Source organism: Dryas octopetala, chromosome 6 (assembly GCF_963921425.1).
Source record: "Dryas octopetala chromosome 6, drDryOcto1.1, whole genome shotgun sequence".
NCBI lineage: Eukaryota > Viridiplantae > Streptophyta > Magnoliopsida > Rosales > Rosaceae > Dryas > Dryas octopetala.
This window is the reverse complement of record NC_141371.1, coordinates 16339456-16360570: the sequence shown is the minus strand read 5'-3', so window position 1 is coordinate 16360570 and position 21115 is coordinate 16339456. Positions and strand designations below refer to the sequence as shown.

General features: G+C 38.1%; 1 protein-coding gene across 6 annotated transcripts; it reads right to left on the bottom strand.

Moving 5' to 3' along the window:
- Positions 1–6861: 6861 nt before the first annotated feature.
- Positions 6862–9988, bottom strand: LOC147282839 (uncharacterized). 6 transcript variants are annotated; one of them, XR_015122998.1, is made up of 7 exons: positions 9788–9988; positions 9449–9670; positions 9281–9309; positions 8430–8501; positions 8017–8066; positions 7799–7891; positions 6862–7555 (listed from the first exon to the last, which is right to left on the bottom strand). XR_015122998.1 is itself a non-coding variant. In XM_086248904.1 (6 exons), exons 2-6 carry the CDS (start codon positions 9593–9595, stop codon positions 7858–7860), a joined length of 324 nt encoding a protein of 107 aa, XP_086105030.1. In that variant the 5' UTR covers positions 9596–9670; positions 9788–9988; the 3' UTR covers positions 7610–7857. The 6 variants fall into 6 exon arrangements, 1 of the variants encoding a protein (XP_086105030.1); XR_015122997.1 differs by having other exon boundaries at positions 8025–8066; XR_015123000.1 differs by having other exon boundaries at positions 8425–8501; positions 9281–9670.
- Positions 9989–21115: the final 11127 nt, after the last annotated feature.

Here is a 21115-nt window from a genome sequence, read left to right as displayed (position 1 = left end):
TCCAATGGTACTGAATTACCATTAATGAGGCCTTATATTCTCCAAGTTCCAGAAGAACGTTGTTGAGTTATAAGGATATTCGAGCCAACGGTTATCACGTTGAAACCACTGAGGAAAATGGAGTGGAATATCTTTGCATAACCTCCAATTTGTATAGCCAGAAGCGTACATTGGAGAAATTGAAATGCCTATCGAGCGGTCTTTATATGACCACCATTAGATCGATTGAGGCCAATCACATAGTTAACCAGAAGTTAACCAATTCGAGCAGTTTCTTTTTATGGCATGACCGGTTGGGATACCCAGGTCAAAGTATGATGCGCCGTATCCTCAATTCATCACACGGGCATCCCCTTACTAATAAGGATCTTGTGTTTAGTGACACACTATGCCAAACTTGCTCGCTTAGAAAGTTGAATACTAGACCATCATATGCAAAGACTAGTAAAGACTCCATCCTTTTTCCTGCAAAGGATACAAAGGAATATTTGTGGACTTATCCAACCACCATGCGGACCATTTAAATATTTTATGGTTTTGGTTGATGCATCGACAAAGTGATCACATGTTACACTATTGTCCACAAGAAACGCTGTTTTTGCTAAACTTCTCGCCCAGAAGGCTCACCACACGGAATATCCTATAAAATCCAGAAGATTTGATAATGCCGGAGAGTTTACATTGAAAACTTTCGATGATTATTGCATGCCCCTAGGGATTAATGTTGAACATCGAGTTCCCCATGTTCACACCCAAAATGGTCTCGCAGAAGCGTTCATTAAAAGATTACAAATGATCGCACGAACCTTGGTTATGCGCACCAAGCTTCCAATTTCTGCGTGGGGCTATGCAATCTTGCATGCAGCCATGTTGGTCCGATTGAGGTCCACTGCTACCCAACCTTACTCCGCGTTACAGCTGGTGACTGGGTACGAACCTGACGTTTCGTACTTACGCGTATTTGGGTATGCAGTTTACGTGCCAGTTGCGCCGCTACAACGTACCAAAATGGGTCCTCAACGAACGATGGGCATATATGTCGATTATGAATCCCCATCCACTATACGCTTTTTAGAGCCCTTGACAGGCGATCTCTTTACCGCTAGATTTGCGGATTGTCACTTTGATGAGACAGTCTTCCCGCCGTTAGGGGGAGATATGAACGTCACCGTTCCTGAAGAACGACGTGAATTGACGTGGAATGTCCCCACTATGTCTCATCTCGATCCCCGAACCGCACAATGTGATAGTGAAGTGCGGAGAATTCTAGATCTACAGAGTATAACTCATAATATGCCAGACGCATTCTCTGATCTAGCTAAAGTGACGAGATCACATATACCTGCTGCAAATGTGCCTGCAAGAATATCCGTCCCCGAAGGACGTGTCGTCCCAGGAGGACGTGTCGTCCCAGATGAACGAGGTACAACAATAGTGGCTAACCAGTCATATGTCCCTGCCCAGAAGTGAGGTTGACCACTAGGTTCGATGGACTCTTATCCCTGGAAGAGGATACATTTGGCACAAACGAGTCCCCTTGACATCGCGATCTCAATCGATCCATCTCACGAAATAGTTCCGGATTATGGGTCCGTCCCAGAAGAGACGACGTTGGGGGACGCTCCAACGTTTGAATCCACTCCCGAGAACATAGAGATCTCTATAAATTATGCATGCTTAAGTGAGCTATGGAATCGAAACGAGATTATCATCGATGATATATTTGTATTCGCGGTAGCTACCGAAATCATAACTAGCGATGACATCGAACCTCACTCTGTTGATGAATGTCAACGTCGAGACGACTGGCCAAAATGGAAAGAAGCAATCCAGGTGAAATTAGATTCCTTGACAAAGAGAAAGGTGTTTGGGCCTGTCGTTCCTACACCTTCCCCATGTTAAACCTGTAGAATTTAAATGGGTATTTGTAAGGAAGCGTAATGAGAAAAACGAGATTGTGAGATACAAGGCTCGTCTAGTGGCGCAAGGATTTTCTCAACGCCCTGGGATTGATTACGAGGAAGAGTATTCCCCCGTAATGGACGTCATAACGTTCCACTAACTTATCAGTTTAGTAGTTTCCGAAAAACTGAGTATGCAGCTTATGGATGTGGTCACTGCTTATCTCTATGGGGATCTTGATACAGAGATATATATATGAAAGTTCCCGAAGGACTTCAGACACCCGATGCAAATAGTTCCAGACCATGGAACACGCTCTCCATTAGTTTGAGGCGTTCACTTTATGGATTGAAACAATCCGGACGGAGGTGGTATAACCGTCTAAAGTGAGTATTTGATCGGGATGGGATATGTGAATAATGTTCTATGCCCTTGCGTGTTTATTAAGAACAAGTTCTGGTTTTGCTATTGTAGTTGTTTATGTCGATGACATGAATCTAATTGGTACTCCTGAAGAGATCAAGGAAACTGCTAAACACCTGAAGTTGAAATTCGAGATGAAAGATCTTGGGAGAACGAATTTCTGTCTCGGCCTGGAGCTCGAGCACCGTGCAGATGGAATTCTAGTCCATCAATCGAATTACATCCAGAAGATGTTAGGGCGCTTTAATGAGGATAAAGCGAAGCCTTCTAGCACGCCCATGATCGTCTGTAGTCTAGATCGTAAGAAGGATCCGTTTCGTCCTGCAGATGATAACGAAGAGATATTGGCACCAGAAGTCCCATATCTAAGTACAATAAGCGCATTATTGTACTTGGCTCAATGTATTAGACTAGACATCTCATTCGCTGTGAACTTGTTAGCTAGATGTAGCTCTGCGCCAACACGCCGCCACTGAAATGGCATAAAAGACTTTTTCCGCTACCTTAGAGGTACGACGGATATGGGCTATTCTATCCCTAGCTACGCATCAAGGAATGGATTGAACCCCCTCGATCCTCGGAATGATGCCCGCCTTTTGGATATGCTGACGCAGGGTATCTATCAGACCCGCATAAGGCGCGTTCTCAAACTGGTTATGTCTTTACCATTGGGAATACAACAATATCTTGGAGGTCTACGAAACAGACCTTTGTTGCTACTTTTTCAAATCATGCTGAGATTCTAACCCTTCACGAAGCAGTTCGTGAATGTATATGGCTAAGAGCAGTTTCCAAGCATGTTCGAACTACGTGTGGGCTGAATTCCACCACTGATGAACCAACGATTATCTATGAGGATAATGCCGCTTGCATCCAGCAGATGAAGACAGATTTCATCAAAGGAGACAACACCAAACATATTGTACCGAAGTTCTTCTTCGATCAACAGCAACAAGAGCATAAGATGATTGAAGTCAAGCAGATCCGATCTCAAGACAACCATGCAGACCTCTTCACCAAGTCACTGCCAAAGTCCACGTTCTTGATGCATGTTCGAGGTATTAGTTTGCGCAGATTGGCTGATTTACCTAGTATGTAGTCTTCAGAGGGAGTCGACATCAGGGGGAGTATCCCGAAGCATACTCGCTTGACCATCGTGTACTCTTTTGTCCTTCGTCCAGGGTTATTTTGTCCCACTGGGTTTTGTTACCTGGCAAGGTTTTAATGAGGCACATCTTGGCATGGTCACCCTACTCATACTACATCCTGAAGATGTGTTGATCTGATATATATGCATTTGCTCATCTTTTCCCTTCGACCACGGGTTTTTCCCATTGGGTTTACCGGGCAAGGTTTTGGTGTAGCAACTCTAATGCACCCCGCTCCCATAGACATACTATCTGCTCATGATCCAGAAGATATGACTTCACCTACTTTCGAGGTCCTGATGCGACTACTCCACACTCACGCGCGTTGCACTCTTTTTCCTTCGACCAGGGTTGTTTTTGTTCCCACAGGGTTTTTATTACTTGGCAAGGTTTTAACGAGGCAACTTAGAAGCGCATAGCAGAGACAACACTAATGACATGGAATATCCAAGGGGGAGTGTTGTAAATATATTGTTATAATTAAGTGGCTATTCCTGTAATTAGTGGTAGGGGTATACTAGTAAATATTTAAAACCTAGTAAACCCTACCTCTATATAAGGATATTTATAACATGAATGAAATAGACTGATATTTTCTCTCTGCCTCCTCTTTTCCACAAACCCTAATCTCTACATACTTTCACAACACTAGGTTCAATCCCTTAATTACTAAATAAAAGTGTAAAACTAAAAGCTTCACCATATGCACTTTCCTCCACGGCTCCGCAAAAATTATGCTGGACAGATCAAAATAATTAACAAAGAAAAAACAACCATTCATATGTGTATATTAGTTGATTAAGCAATATCGATCTAATAAAATTGACAAGCACTATGTCACTTTAATCAATATGCGTATATGGATATACATATTCACTATATATCTTATGAAATTATTTTTAGTATTGCTTAGGTACCTTGAACTGACGCATCGTTGGACTTCATTTAATTGCATTAAATCAAAGTGGAAAAGGGCTTGGAGTAATCCACCTACGTCCACTAATTAAGTAGCTCTCTTTTAATGAATATACCTCTCTTCTAATAATCACACACTGAATTTGGTAGATGCATATCCATGTTTACAAACCTTCCATATATGCATAATTTGTGTGGTTTCAGCATCTCTCTCATCTTTTGAGTACACACTCTGAGGATGTGCCTGTTGAAATATTATTCTACATTATGAGAATGTTAAAAGTTATCTGCATAAATGTTTCTTCAAATGATGAGTGTGCATTTATCAGACGTACTTGTGATTACTCTGCTAGTGGCCAACTGGAGAACATGAGTGTGCGTATAACATCAGGCTTGGAGAGTTGGAGGTTTACTCTATTTCAATTCTATAAGTGCCCAATTTTGGCTGCTGACTTAAGAAAAAAAACAATCAAATTAATGTTTTTCTTTCACCCAAACAGTCAAATATTAAATCTAGTGGTGTAAGCATCATCATGAGTGACATAAAAATGATGATAAGCATCACATCAGTGTTGCATACACTACAAAAAAATGATGTTTGGGCGACGAAATTTTGAGCGATGGACCAAAATTTTGTCTCCTAAAACCATCACCGTTCAATTTTCGTCTCCTCAAGTGACTTTAGATGATAAATTTGGAAATTCCAAATTCGCCGCCTAAAACAACCTAGAGCGATGAAAAGTTTTCATTGCCTAAAGTTTACCGTCAAAATGGTCTCGGCGTTAATCAGTGAGCGACGAAGGTGCATGATGTTTTGTCGCCTAAAGAAAATTGGACGACAAATATTCATGTTCGTCGCCCAAAGTACCTTTAAGCAACGAGTAGTATATTTCGTCGTGTAATCTTCATTTCAGCGATGATATATGTACGTCGTGCAAAGTAATCTTAGGCGACAAATGTCATAATTGTTGCCTAAAGTATTATTAGGAGACGAATATTACATTTCATCACATGAAGTCCCTTTCAGTGATTAAATATATACGTTGCTCAAAGTAACCTTTGGCTACAAATTTTGTCTGTCGTCGCCCAAAGTATGATGAAGCGACGAATCTACATATTTGTCGCTCAAAGTATGGCGCAAAAACCCTTTTGATGTGTAACGTTAGGCGACAAATTCATTTCGTCGCTGTTAATACCTGAATTTGGCACATGTCGTTGGATGGAATTGTGAAAATAGCAAAAAATTGAGGAGATGTGTTTCAGCCATTTTACTCAAGGCCCCTTTGAGTTGTACTCGAGAGGTACTCGAGTAACCATACAAAAGGAGAAACCCAATTTCATTTCTGATCGATTGGCAGTGACGTCATTGCTAACGTAAACCACTTATTGCAGCCGACAGATGAGAAATGATGATGTCGGACAGCATAAAACGCGTGAAACTAGCCAATCAGAGACGAGGAAGGCTCTAGCGAGCGATCAGAAGCATTTGGCGAGCGATCGAGGTGGCTTGGCGAGCGCTCGGTGGGTTTATCTAGGAGCTCGAAGGCCCGACGAGTCGTCGGCATCCCCTATTCTTCTGACTTCATATTCCTTCTTTCTTCTCTGATTGGTGCATAACATAAAATATTCATCAACAACGAACCTCAGCTCATGTTCTACATCATCTCTCACCAAGAAGCTCAGCAGTTCTTCAGCAGCTCTTTGCCTATTTAAGAGGCATTCACAGAGTCGAGCAAAGCCCCCGCAAAATCAAACACAAAAACAATCAGACCCAGAGTCTAAACTATCCTAGTGCTTCATCTCTCTCAATCTCTCTCAATCTCTTCCCCTCTCAGACATCCTCCAACACTCTTCCTCTCCCAAAGTCTCTTTTGGCAAAAAAAGTACACTTGCTCAAACTTCTACTGTTTTAGGCAATGAATGTGGAAATCTATTGCCCAAACACTACAACAAATATGGGCAACACTCACCATTTTTTTCCTACATCTATTGCTCCATTAGCAACTAAATTGAGTTGGCTAGACCAATTGCCACTATACCATCACTAAAATGCTGATGGTTGTACAGAATGGGGTGGCTATTGGTCTTCAGCACCCCCAAAAATAGTATGGTTGGCTAACTTCATCAAACCTGACATTGATGTAGACAGCTAGCAAGCCAACTAATGTGGCAGTCCAATGCTAAATGAATCAAACCATTACTGTTTTGTGGAAGCATTAGTGGCTGAATTGACTCACCTTAGAGAACAGTTTCTGAAGTAGTTGCACAGTTCATTATTGAAGTGGGTCAGGAGCTGCATTTTGCAATGGATCTAGCTACTAATATTTGCAAGCCTCACTCTCATTTTATAGTTGCATAAAAGCTGCCTTTTGCAATGGATATATACTAGAACACGTGACACACAAGAAAGTTTACAAACAAAATTGGAAATTAAAATGGAACCAATTGTACCAGATAACCAAATTGACGCCAATTGCATATTTATATATTGTAAGTCAACCATTACATACCATAAAATACTCAAGTGTTCCAAACTTGTTGACCAAAACATACTAGACCTATCAGCCTGCCATCTCCATTACATCACATATTAAAAATCATTCCCCTAAACAAAAGGTCCAAACAGAACCAAGTAGACAGATCAAAACAGTGAACACATCACCTTTAACCAAACTTGATGTTATATATCAAGACCATCACCTAAATATAAAGCAGCAAGTTCACTCATTTTCACCTCAAGGGGACTATGTTCACTGAACTAAAATACCAATCAAAATACTAGAAATAGCTTTCTTACTATGATCATATCAGCTGGCTCATGGATTAGCTTCCCTCTCTTCTCCATTGTTAGACGCTGCCCTCCTCTCAACATCAATTGGCTTCTGCCCCACGCCATCCAGAGTACTGCTTTGAGACATTGGAGTGACATGGGATTGGATCCTTAAAGTAGATTTGGTGTGAATGGGCCAAAGACATAAGGACTGCTATTAGGAGCACCTGATCCAAGCATCTGAGATGGACAAGGTGGAGTATTGCTGCTGGTGGCGCCAACCTGTCCTCTAAGGTAGCTGTCAAGTGCACTTGACACCCTACCATTGAAGTAGAAGTCCATCTGAGCATGTTGCCTTTGGAGGTGCATGATTTCCTCATGATGCATGGCACGCAGCCTATCATAAAGATCATAAAGCTATCACCCTGCCAATTTAGATTACATCATACATCCCCCCACATTCCCCCTATACAAAAGATCATTTCTAAACCATAGGCATAATGTCAACTACCATAAAAACAGTGAACACTTCTATTGCACAAAAGGTCATTACTATTTTTCCTATCATATACAGGGGACCCATTCTAGAGAATTTACGACAAACCAAAACTAACAAGAGTTGTAACATGTGCTTCGTTACCTCCACAAAACACATGATTCATTAAGTTCCTCATTGATCGGCCTCAAAGTGGTATGCCTTTAAACATCCAAAGACACTAACGATCTCCATAAGCTAGAAAAGCAGCATAAAAGGCCTAATCAGTAAAGAGGTTGATGAACATAGGGGGGAAAAAAAATTAAAAGAGAAGATGCGATTTTGGTAAGTAAAGAGAAATAAATGCATCATAAACATCATACCATATTACCATTTTCGATGAAAGAGCCTTTGAAATTCCACCAATGAAAATCTGAGCAATAAGGGAAAAATGAAATATGATAGAAGCTCCAGATATCAACAAAGACAAGTAGCACATCATAACATTTTGTTAATGAAAATTGACAACAACAAAAATTTACCCTAACATGCATTCCACAAAATTATCATATACAAAGAGAATGTCAAAAACTAAAATAATTAAACACCAATAACACCCAAAAAATTACTTTCTAAGCAATACATATGAATTATATACATTTTATATAAAACATTTAACCTTGTCATGATTAATCTTCATATGTCTATTAAAAACAAAGAACAAAGATACAAAACAAGGATAAGACTCTAATTTATACCAGCAATGAACAAATACTGTACAAGTAAATCACCTTACTTATATATCTTATCTCTTTCTTTAGGCTTGCCTTTATGAGAGCTGAACCTGCACCCTCTATCTTGACCCAACCTGTTGATTAAACACCATATAGCCCATTTAGTAAGGATGAAATTGCACATACCGATGACGATACTTAATTCTAGTCCTTCTTGGGTTTTGAAGCCTTAGTGTTCTTGTTAATATGAATTCCATTTCAATCTTACCACTACAATTTTCTCCTTTAATGCATTAACAAGAGGGAGGAGAGGGGAAAATTCCATTTGGATGCAATATGCACATAACTTTTGACACTAGGAGTACATCAAGATAAGAAAAGTCTGATTGTACTTTTGTTTATTTTATTTGGAGGTTGCATATGAAACTTCTAGGAAAAGAAAATCATATATACTTGATATTCCCCTGCAAATTTAGGGTGTTTTGCGTTTTAATGCTACTGGTGCTCTGTTGGGATCTATAGATGGGTTTTAAAAAGATAAATATGCAAAACTATGTTCAGCTTCTACCATATATTATCAATATCAAACAAATTATGGCCTCAAAAATATGTTGGGAAGAACGAAATACCCAAAAAGTGGGGAGCTTTACTTTAGATTCTACTTATATGTATAGTCCTAATTGATGTTGAAAATGATATATTATTCCTAGCAAAATTATTGTGGACCTGGTCCTGGAAACTGGGAGATTCAGATACCCTGCCATGGGCTTCTCAAAATATAGTATTAAGGAATTCATTCACAGCTATTTAAGACCACAAGCAAAAGCATAAACAAACCCTAGAAGATTTCTAATTAAGTAAAAAAAATTAAATAAAAAAAATGAAGAAAGAACGAAAATGGGTCAGAGAGTACCTGAGAAAGATTATAATTTTTCTTTCGATCTGAGATGTAGAGAGAGAAGTTAAAGAAATTGGGAGTTAGGTTTCCTAAAATTAAAGACAAAATGTTGAATTCAAGAAATCACTTACCTCAGAAATTGGGAGTTAAGGTTTACCTTAGAAATTAGGAGTTAGGGTTTACCTCAGAAATTGATAATGACCAAGAGGATGAATCAGCCAAAGAGGAGAGAGTGACAGGAACAGAGAGAACAAAGGGTGCTGGGTGTTTCAAGTGATGAATGAATTGGTTGAGAGTAGGAGGATTGTTGTGGTGGTGATGGTGATCCATGTGGTTGTTGTTGTTGTCGGCGGGATTTGGGAGAACGCTTCAGAGCTCTCCATTCCCTCTCCACATTTCAAAACTCTATTTCAAAAAATAAGGGGAAAAACTTTGAGAAATTCCTCACTAATCAAACTTATTCTGTGAATTGGTAACCAAAACAACAATAAAATAGAGAATACAGAGCAACTAATTGAAAACCTCAAGTGCCGAATGGGTGGAAATCGAACTGCAACAGTGGGTTGCCCATCTCCTTCTCAGGCTTCTTTGATCCCTTTGAATTGTTGGGCATAAAATATGTGAAGCAACCAATTTGAAAATGAAGTGTTTCGGGTGGCATATCCAATTCTCCTTGGAGAGTGTGCCTCAGCATCACTTGAGTGTTGCTGTACCAAACACTTTTTGAAGCTGGTTGGTTTGGAGAAGTGGGGATAGAGTTAAACTAATTTTTTTCTTAAGCGCAACTGTATAAGCAACCCTCTCATAATAGTTTAGCCATCTCACATATGTGTTAATGGTTGCATGTGATATTTAGAAACCCAATAAGCCCCCACCGCCCAAATTAGTTAGTATTAACAAACGAAAATGGGAGTGACTTAAGCAGTCAATGCAAGAACAGTATTTGTTGACCATATTTTTTAGCAATTGCCACCTACTGAAATATAGTCCATGAATTTAGTGATTATTGCTCACTTTTCTTGTAGTGAAAGTTTGTTTAGGCGATTAAAAATTGTTGCCCAAAAGAGTTTTTCTTGTAGTGTGGCTAGAATGAAGAAATAGAAATAGTAATACTGATTCAAAGTGTCAATTGATATATCACTTGCATGTGTTCTATGTTGTGATTTCACCACTATATATAATGATTTATCATTCATCACAACTTAATGGTGCATTAGCTAACCTACCTGCCATTTTGTGCTCATTAATTTTCTCACTTAGTTAAGATTAGTACACAGTGACATACATGTAAATATTGAAAGAAATTGACTGAAACAGAAAAATTGAGACACCTAACACACCGCCACTAATCTTCTTTTGGAGCATACGTTGGATTTTTCTCAAACTTACTCTTCTCCTTGCTAAAAGACTTTTCCTATATGCAATTATAAATATTTGTTGGCATGCCTAGCACGTATATCTAAAACTTTTTCAAAGAGAAGATTTAACATTCTTTGATAAAATTGAGTGGCTACTCTTTCATAAAACTAATACAAGGAAAGGAATAGTACCAATTTTGGCTACTCTTTTGTATTCCTTGTATTCCTTTCATAAAATGGTTACCAATTGCACATGTATTGTTTGGTAGTGTATAGTAGTATAGTACCAATTTCAATTATATTTTTTTAATAATTTAGTTTGATTTTTCCTCAAAAAATACATAATCTTTCAACTAAGAATGTCTTTTTTTATTTTTTATTTTTAATTTTATGAAACAACATACTATCGATTTGGCTATTTATTTGACTTAGAGTGCCCATTAGCAAACTAATAACATGGAAGGTTTAGCTTCCTTCTTCAACACTATCCCATGCTAATCTACTTCTTTGTACCAGTACATATCCCGGATTTATTTCGAAGCTAGAGCATCTCGGAAAATGAACACAAGGAATGCAAAAGAGTGGCATCAAATTAATACAAAAAGGTTTACTAATTTCAAAATAAAACAAAAGAAAATTTCTGAATTAATATCACATGTCCAATCACCATCATCATGCCAATTTCCCCACTAAAAAACCAACTTACAAATAACAATAATAATACGAGATTGAAAGTCAAAAGTAAGTAAACATTCTTACCGAAGAATTAAATTTCAAATTTTGAAGAAATTTCGAAAATTTTTAAATTTCGACAAAAATTAGACGGAAACGATAGATATTACTATCAAAATACGTAAATTTTTAATGAAACTTTACCATATGTTTATTTAACATATTATCTACTAAATTGATAAAAAATATTGAAGAAAGCAAATTATATAATAGGTTTTATATGATATAAGGTGAATATAATGCGTGCTGGAGCAAATACTGTTAAATAAAATTAGTATATTGTTTATATTCTATAATTTAATTATACACTAAAATCTAAACCCTAACACCTTATATACTCTATATACCCTAATACTCTTTATACTCTATAATGTATACATTAAACCCTATATACTCTATGTTATTTAGAATATTAGGTTTTAGGCCCTTTAAGATGTTTTTAATTATTTTTTTATATAAAAATGTATTAGAGTTTAGGGTTTAAAATAACTAAACGAAACCCCAAACTTTTTTTTCTTTCCGATTGCCCAAACCCCCCTCCCTTTTTTCTCTTTTTTTTTTTTTTCTTTCCTTACTTTTTTTCCCTGTGCCTCTCTCTTCAGTTTTTTTTTTTTTTCCTTCCTTTTTTCTCGTACCTCTCATCCAACCAAGCTTTATCTTCACTGAGTGTAACAACCCAAATTTTGGCTTATGGTAATTTTGTTACTTAAATTTTTCAAATTTGTTTTCAGGTTTTTTTTTTTAAGGAATTAGAAATTTTCTTAAGTTTATTTTAACTAACTTAGACCTTTGTTTGTGGTTCTAGAGCTTAGTTGTGTAGAAATAAATTTTAGAAAAGGAAAAATCAAGAATTTGATAAAGAGTGAGAAATTATAGTTCAAGAATTATACATGCCCTCCAGCGTGTTGCCTAGATTGACTGGAACAATGCTATTCACATAAATAATAGCTTGAAAAAATATACGCTCACCATGAATAGGAAGAAAAGAAAGATACTTGAGGGTTTTCGTACTAACATTATACGAGACAACAGTTCCATCAGTTGCAACCATAAGAAGCTCCTCACTCTTCCAAAATGCCAATGGCATCTTAATGCCCACTAAGGTAAAGATAAGGATTTCTCACTATCCTCATCTTCTGCTGTATCGTGATCACTTCACTGAGTTATCCCATGTGTAGTTTGTTATCTCATGTGTGGCTTGTTGTTATCACTTAAGTTGTATAGTTTTGTTATGATACCTGATTGTACTATTATAAATAGAGTAATGACAGTTCAGTAAAAGCATCAAGTTTTGTTGCTCTCAAATATATCGTTCTTCTCTTGTTCTTTATGGTATCAGAGTGTTAGTCTCACGACTAGAAGACTCATTTTCTTGTTCTTCTTCTAAAACACAAAAACACTATCTTTCTCTCAGGCTGATTCTCTACAACTGGTTGATTCCTCTTCTTCCTCATTCTCTACAACTCTCTCATTCAGTCTCTCCTCTGTTAACGTTAAACTCACTCCAAACAACTTTCCTATCTGGAGAGCCCAAATGATTCCTCTTCTGAAAAGTCGCAACTTGATGCGCTATGTTGATGGTTTGCATCGCTGCCCTGCTGCGTTCCTCATTGATGAAGCCGGAAAACAAACCGACAAAGTCAATCCAGTCTATGAGGCATGGATCTGTGAAGATCAACTCGTGTTGAGTTGGGTCAATTTCTCTCTGTCTGACAAACTTCTCTCTTTTATGGTCACAATGACCTCCACTCAAGAGGTATGGGATTCTCTAACTCGCCGCTTTGCATCTAAGAACCAAAACCGAATTCTTCAACTACAAGGGGAATTGCTTCGTACAGTTCGCTGCGATCTCGGTATCTCTGAGTATCTCGACTGCATCAATTCCATATCTGACACTCTTGCTATTTATGGTCATGCAATTAAGGAATCTGATCTTGTCACCATCATACTTAGTAATCTCGACCCTACTTACGAAGCAATAGTAAGCTCTATTCAGGCTCGAGAGACTCCAATTTCTTATGATGATATGGAAGCTCTTCTACTCACTGCTGAACGCAGGTACCATGACCAAAATCAGCCAGCTTTTGATTCTTCTATTACTGCCATGGCAGCCTCTCGTGGCCGCAGTAATGGTAGAGGTCGTGGTGGTTTTCCCTTTCGTCGCCGTGGAGGTGCTCGTGGTCGCTCCAATATGATTCCTAACAATGGGAATGGTGTGGGCAGATAGAGGATACGGATCGTCTATTCTTGGTTCTCCGCCAGCCTCTGCGGGCAATTCTTCCCGACCCACTTGTCAAATCTGCAACTGAGTGGGACATGCTGCCTTGGATTGTTATAATCGCCTTAACTTAGCTTATGAAGGACGTGTTCCTCCACAGAAATTGACTACCATGGTTGCTTCCAACAGTCACCAGCGTTCTTCTTGGCTAATCGACACTGGGGCCAATGCTTACATTACGCCTGATTTAGGTGCCTTGACACATGCTAAGGACTACCATGGTAGCGATAATGTGGGTGGTGTTGGTAAAGATTCTGGCCTTCCTATCTCTCATATTGGTTCCCTTACTTTTCCTTCTTCTTCCCTTACTTTAACCAATGTTCTTCATTGTCCTACTGCTTCTGCGAATTTATTATCTGTGCATCAATTCACTAAAGATAATAATTGTTTCTTTGTTTTCTATCCTGATCATTTTTATGTTAAGGACTCGCGGAAGGGAAAGATGCTTTTCCAAGGGAGGAGTGAAGATGGGCTCTATCCGCTTCACCTAGGACCATCATTATCCACATCTATTTCTTCTTTAGGTCGTTGTTTTTGTGGCGTTGGAGTACGAGTGTCATCTGATCTCTGGCATTCCCGCTTGGGTCATCCAGCGCCTGATATATTAGGACATTTATTTTCCAATAAATTACTTCCCCTTTATGGGCCTAATTCAATGTCATTTTGCAATTTTTGTCCTCTAGGAAAAATAACAAAATTACCATTTCATAATTATGATTCTGTTTCTTCTTTTCCATTGGATTTATTGCACTCTGATGTTTGTCTGCTTCTAATAATTCTATCCAAGGCTATAAATATTATCTCTTGTTTGTTGATGATTTTTCGCGATATACCTAGATTTTTCCCATGCGTTTTAAACATGAAGTTTATGGTCTCTTTATTCAATTTCGCACCTATGTTGAAAATTCGTTCTCTTGCAAAATTAAGGCTCTTCAAACCGATGAAGGGGGAGAATACACTAAATATGCTTTTCAAGAATACTTAAGTAAAAATGGCATTCAACATCGCTTTTCTTGTCCCAAACATCCTGAACATAATGGTTTAGCCTAACGAAAGCATAGACACTTATGTGACACGGCTTTAACCCTCTTAGCCCAGGCACATTTGCCTCCCCGTTTTTGGGTAGAGGCGTTTCATGCTGCCACTTATTTGAACAACCGTACTCCTTCACGGGTTTTAGGATTTCTTTCACCATATGCAAAGTTGTTTAAAAGAACACCACAATATCAATTTTTAAAAGTATTCGGCTGTGCATGTTTTCCTCATCTCAGACCTTGTAATCACAATAAACTGAATTTTCGGTCTAAAATGTGTGTTTTCTTGGGCTACTCGTTAAATTATCATGGCTACCGTTGTCTGGATGTTGCCACAGGTCGTGTGTTTCTCTCTCGTCACGTTTTGTTTAATGAACATTCGTTTCCTTATCAAGAGCTCATCTCTAATGCTCCTGCAGCTAAGGCTTCTCCATCTTCGACACTTATCACTGATTTGGGTCAGGTATCATCTTCTCTATCTTTTACAAATATTGCTTCCCAAAATTTTGTTCTTTCTTCTACTTCTGCAACTACTGATCCTACAGGTTCAGAGTTTTCCTTTTTTTTGTCACCAGTCAGTCCTTTACAGTTTCAAAGTTCTGTTGTGCGTAGACCAGTCCAACCCACGCTATAACTCCCTCATATCCACCCTGCTTCACGTCACCAACCCACCAGTCCAGACCATTCATCTCCCATACGGTCTGCCCCTTCCAGTCCAGTCATGGCGTCTTTCCCTCCTTCTGCTCATCCTCGCAGTTTGCCCTCTAGCCCAATTCGCTCCTCGCCCATCAGTCCAGTCTTTTTACCTTTCTCCCTCTCGGGTCTCCCTACTATCCCGTTTGTGCAGGTGGTACCACTTCCTACCACTGGGCATCCCATGATCACACGCAATAAGGACGGTATTTGTAAACCCAATTCTAAATATGCTAATCTTGCCATGTCTATTGATGTTAAGCCCTCTTGTTTTAGTCAAGCTATCAAACTCCCACACTGGTGGGAGGCTATGTGTACAGAATTCAATGCTCTTCAACGTTCAGGTACATGGACTCCTGTTCCACTTGCATCTGGTATGAACATTCTACCCAACAAATGGGTGTTTAAAATAAAAAGACACTATGATGGCACCATTAAGCGATACAAAGCCCGTCTAGTTGCAAATGGCTATCACCAGCAGGAGGGTGTTGATTTCTCTGAGACTTTCAGCCCACTGGTCAAGCATTCCACCATTCGTTTCATTTTGGCTCTTGCTGTTACTTAAGGTTGGTCGTTACGTCAACTAGATGTGCAAAATGCCTTTCTTCACGGTCACTTATCTGAGGATGTCTACATGCGACAACCAGAAGGTTTTATAGATTCTCAGTTTCCTAATCACATTTGTAAGCTTCGTCGATCACTTTATGGTTTGAAGCAAGCTCCTCGTGTGTGGTTTCAGTGCTTTGCTGACTATTTGGAGCATCTTGGCATTACCGAATGCAAATCTGACTATTCCATATTCACTTTTAATTCTCATGGTGTTTTCATTATTCTTCTTATCTCTGTTGATGACATATTGGTCACAGGGATTAACTCCTTTCGCATTGGCTCTCTTATTAAGGACTTGGGCAGGTTGTTCTCCATGAAGGACTTAGGTCCTCTTCATTACTTTCTGGGCATTGAAGCCACATATTCCACTGGTGGTCTTTATCTTACTCAGTCTAAGTACATCAAGGATCTTCTTGTTCGCACAAACTTTCAAGATGCAAAGCCCCTCGCCACTGCCTCCTCTCCTGGTTGCAAATTAAGCATCTGGGTTGGTTCTCCTCTTGCTAATCCGACACAATATCAGAGTGTGGTTGGTGCCCTTCAATATCTCACCATCATCAGACCAGATATCTCCTATGTCGTCAACCAGGTTTGCAAGTTTATGCATCAACCAACTGAAGTTCACTGGGCAGTAGTTAAAAGAATTCTCAAATATCTCAAGAATTCTTTTAATTATGGTTTATTCTATCGTCCTGGTTCGATGGCTCTTACTGCATATTCGGATGCTGACTCTGCCGGTGACCCAGATCATCGTTACTCTACAGGTGGTTTTTGTGTGTTTCTAGGTCCTAACCCAGTTTCTTGGAGTTCTAAGACACATCGGACGATCTCTCGCTCTAGCACAGAGGCGGAGTACCGCCAATTGGCCTATACTGCAGCAAAGCTTTCCTAGTTTCGGTCTCTTCATTGTGATTTGGGTCTCTTTCTTCACACTCCACAGCTTTGGTGTTACAATGTTAGCTCTATTTCTCTTGCCTCTAATCCAGTCTTCCATGCCAAGACTCGACACTTAGAGGTTTTTATCACTTTGTAAGGGACAAGGTGGTCCGTAAGGAATTAGCAGTTGGCTTTATTCTCAGTGAAGATCAAATTGCAGACATCTTCACAAAGGGCTTATCATCCAGTCAATTCAAGTTTCTCTCTTCCAAGCTTCATGTTCGTGATCGTCCCTTCAGCTTGCAGGGGCGTAAAAATAAGGATAGTTTATTTCCCATGGAATTGGAGAGGTGTTTGGCCACAAAGCTTGGGCTATTGAAGAGAGTGTTCCATGATTTACGGACACATTTGAATCGCATAAGAGATTTGGGAGGCAACCTTGACAGGATTTGCAATACCATATCTTCCGACATTTAACAAAACTCTGTCATTTCTGCTTTGCATGCATCATCACACACACATAGAGAAAACAACACCAGGGTACAGGGTGAGAGTCCAACCAAATATCTTATTTTAAAATTCCAACAGTATATAAAATCAGAAGAAATAAAATTGGACTTCCACAGCACAAGTACAAGAAATTTAACTAAACCAAAGAGAATTCCGTGCGAGTTTTCACATAAACGAATAGATTAGAATGAATGTATAAACAATGATGAAAATAATACTAAATTTCAGCATAGGATGGAAAAATGAAAAGCCAAAACTATTTCAGGAATGAAGGTTTATTGAAATAATTTTTAGCAGGACTTGAACTTACACTTAGCAGTGATTAAATGACAATAAATTGTTTGGGGCACTAAGTAGCATGCTGACAAGGTGTTTACTACTAGTTAATCTTAAGGCATGGTAAAGACCAAAGCAAAGCAAACAGGTCAAATAACAAAAGAAAAACCAAACCATTAAAAAACAACTGAACAGGTTATATTTATATATCAAACTCTATCAAACCCAACCCAGCAATCTGAACTCAACCCATCACTTGTGTATTGGCAGCACCACGGATCCAATTCCAGAAACCCATCCTCAAAATCACAAAAATCTTAACCCAGAACCCAGAAAATCTAAAATAAACGAATATCACTTTCACCTCACCACGTACCAATCTAAGCTCAGAACCTCAACCTCCCATAAGATATAATAGAGAGTTAATATATTTTTGGTCCAATTTGGGGTGTGTCTCAATTTGGACACTAATTTTATAATGTGACAAAAATGCCCATATTTTTGGAAGACGAATTTCAGTTCATCTTCTTCCTAAGCTGTTTTTTTATCTTTTTAAGAATTAATTAATATAAGATACATGGCAAACATTTTATTTAACTACTACTACTCCTATTGTTCAAATTTAACAATAAGGAGACTTTTGTACATATTAGTCACATAGTAGATGGTCATACCATTCATGTCCAATCCTTTCATGTGTCATTTTGCCTTGTTATCTCTGGTGGAAAATTTATTGGCTGTCTTTGACTTCAACCATACAATATTTAATAATTTAATAATAAAAAATGTTGAATTAATGGATTAAAGCATTAATATTAGCTTGCCGAGTATCTTTTGAGTAAAGCTTCAGTTTACACACAAATAGATCGAGAGTCGATGGAGAGAAAAAAAAGTAGCAGAAGTAAGAAGAAAAAAAAAAACCAAACCAACAACCAAGTCTCATTTTCTCTCTTTCTCTCTCTCTCTCTCACTCTCTCTCTCTATGAAATAATGCTTTGCCTATAAATGTGTTAGAGGCAATGGTCGTCCTTTTGGTTTCATAGCAACTTTCGTTTTCAATTTTATAGTTTATTTGATTTGATTGCAGATCCATATTTGTCTTTATTTTGAGCTCCGATCTATAGTTGATTGCATTGAAATCGATTTTTCAGTTCGCAGTTTCAATTTTAGTTTGTAGTTGTAGTTTGCAGTTTCAGTTCACAGTTTCAGTTCGCGGTTTCAGTTTCAGATCTGTAGTTGATTGTATTGAAATCGATTTTTCAGTTCACAGTTTTAATTTTAGTTCGTATTTATAGTTTGAAGTTTCAGTTTCAGTTCGTGGTTTCAGTTTTAGATCTGTAGTTGATTGCATTGAAATTGATTTTTCAATTCACAGTTTCAATTTTAGTTCGTAGTTGTAGTTTGCAGTTTCAGTTTCAATTATAATTTCATTTATGAAAATTCTTAAATTTGATGTACCTGTTTGAATTTAGAGTCTCATAATTCTTAAATTCTTCGTCACTGTAACAATTTCATAAAGGCTTTGTTAGTCTCTCCGTGTGTGTGTGTGTTTTTTTTTTTTTCATTTTTTTTGGTTTGCATATCTAATAATTTTCTGAAATATGTAGTCCTCCTTTTAATGTTTTTAGATTTGAGCGGGCACTTTAAGGAATTTGTTTGCATGTGTCATTAGCTTGCATGTAGTGTTCATCACTTTCCGCTTTCATGGTTGACTAGATTCAATTTTAAAGTAGAAATTTGGGTTAATATATATTATCTGGAAGTTAATTTTTGTGGGCTTGTGCATTTTTGTATCTTATTTTATCTTTGTGTCACGTGTTTTCTGTTGGGCTTTATAGGGTGTGGGCTGCAAGTAAGTAGAAGATGGGGTTTGAGTAATTATTTTTAGAATTAATTACCATATACTTCATGTTAACTCATGTATGTAACCATACACACCCTATGCTTGATTGTGTAACAATTAGGTAATGTGTATTTAACAATCAGGTACTCATTTTAGACATCAAGCACAGGCCTGCCACGTGTCCTTCTTTTCGTAGAGAGAGAGAGAGGAGAGGAGCGGGGAGAGAGAGTGAGGCAGGGAGGCAGAGAGAGAGTGGGCAGCGGCCGGGGTTGGGGTCGGGGAGGAGAGGGAAGGGGGTCTGCGCGAGAGAGGGAGGAAGAAGAAGATAGAAAAGGGAAAAAAAAAACGGATTAAATATATTTTTGGGCCAATTTGGGGTGTCTCAATTTGGACACTAATTTTAAAATGTGACAAAAATGCCCATATTTTTGGGAGACGAATTTCAGTTATCTTTCAAAGTTTTGGTCTCCTGAGCTGTTTTTTTATCTTTTTAAGAATTAATTAATATAGAATACATGTCAAACATTTTATTTAACTACTACTACTCCTATTGTTCAAATTTAACAATAAATAGACTTTTATAAGTATTAGTCACATAGCAGATGGTCTTACCATTCATGTCCAATCCTTTTACGTGTCATTTTGCCTTGTTATCTCTGGGTGGAAAATTTATTGGCTGCCTTTAACTTTAACCATACAATATTTAATAATTTAATAATAAAGAATATTGAATTAATGGATTGAAGCGTTAATATTAGCTTGTCGAGTACCTTTTGAGTAGAGTTTCAATTTACACACAGAGAGATTGAGAGTCGGTAGAGAGAAAAAAAGCAGCAGAAACAAGAAGAAGAAAATATCAAACCAGAAACTAAGTCTCTCTCTCACTCTCTCTCTTTCTCTCTCTTTCTCTCTCTCTCTCTCTCTCTCTCTCTCTTTGTGAAATAATGCTCTGCCTGTAGATGTGTCAGAGACTTTGGTCGTCCTTTTGGTTTCATAGCAACTTTCGTTTTCAATTTCATAGTTTATTTGATTTTGATCGGAGATCCATATTTGCCTTTTTTTTTTAGCTCAAATCTGTAGTTGATTGCATTGAAATCGATTTTTCAGTTCGCAGTTTCAATTTCAGTTCGTAGTTGCAGTTTGCAGTTTCAGTTTCAGTTCACAATTTTAGTTCGTGGTTTCAATTTCAGATCTATAGTTGATTGCATTGAAATCGATTTTTTAGTTTGCAGTTTCAATTTTAGTTCGTATTTGTAGTTTGAAGTTTCATTTTCAGTTCGCAATTTCAGTTTCAGATCTGTAGTTGATTGCATTGAAATCTATTTTTCAATTCGCAGTTTCAATTTTAGTTCGTAGTTGTAGTTTGCAGTTTCAGTTCACAGTTTCAGTTTCAATTTTAGTTAAAATCTCAATTGCAGTTTCAGTTTTAATTATAATTTCATTTATGAAATTATACTATTCTCATAAGCTGGGAAATCATTGATTGTCCACAAGACTGTTGCACGCAAGGTAAACATTTTGTCAGTCAACTTATCATATGTCGACACTGCAGAGATAAGGGAGAAAGGGAGCTAGGTAGGGCGTCGACGGCGAGGATGGGAAGAGCTGGGTGAACGGGAGATTGAGAGAGTTTAGAGAAAT

Excerpts from the sequence above, each read along its gene's own strand:
- LOC147282839 (XM_086248904.1), bottom strand. The coding sequence starts at position 9,595 with ATGGATCACCATCACCACCACAACAATCCTCCTACTCTCAACCAATTC. Across the intron at positions 9,310-9,448 it reads GGTCATTATCAATTTCTGAG|ATCGAAAGAAAAATTATAAT; the intron begins GTAAACCCTAAC and ends TCTACATCTCAG. Across the intron at positions 7,892-8,024 it reads AGGCTCTTTCATCGAAAATG|CTTATGGAGATCGTTAGTGT; the intron begins GTAATATGGTAT and ends CTGCTTTTCTAG.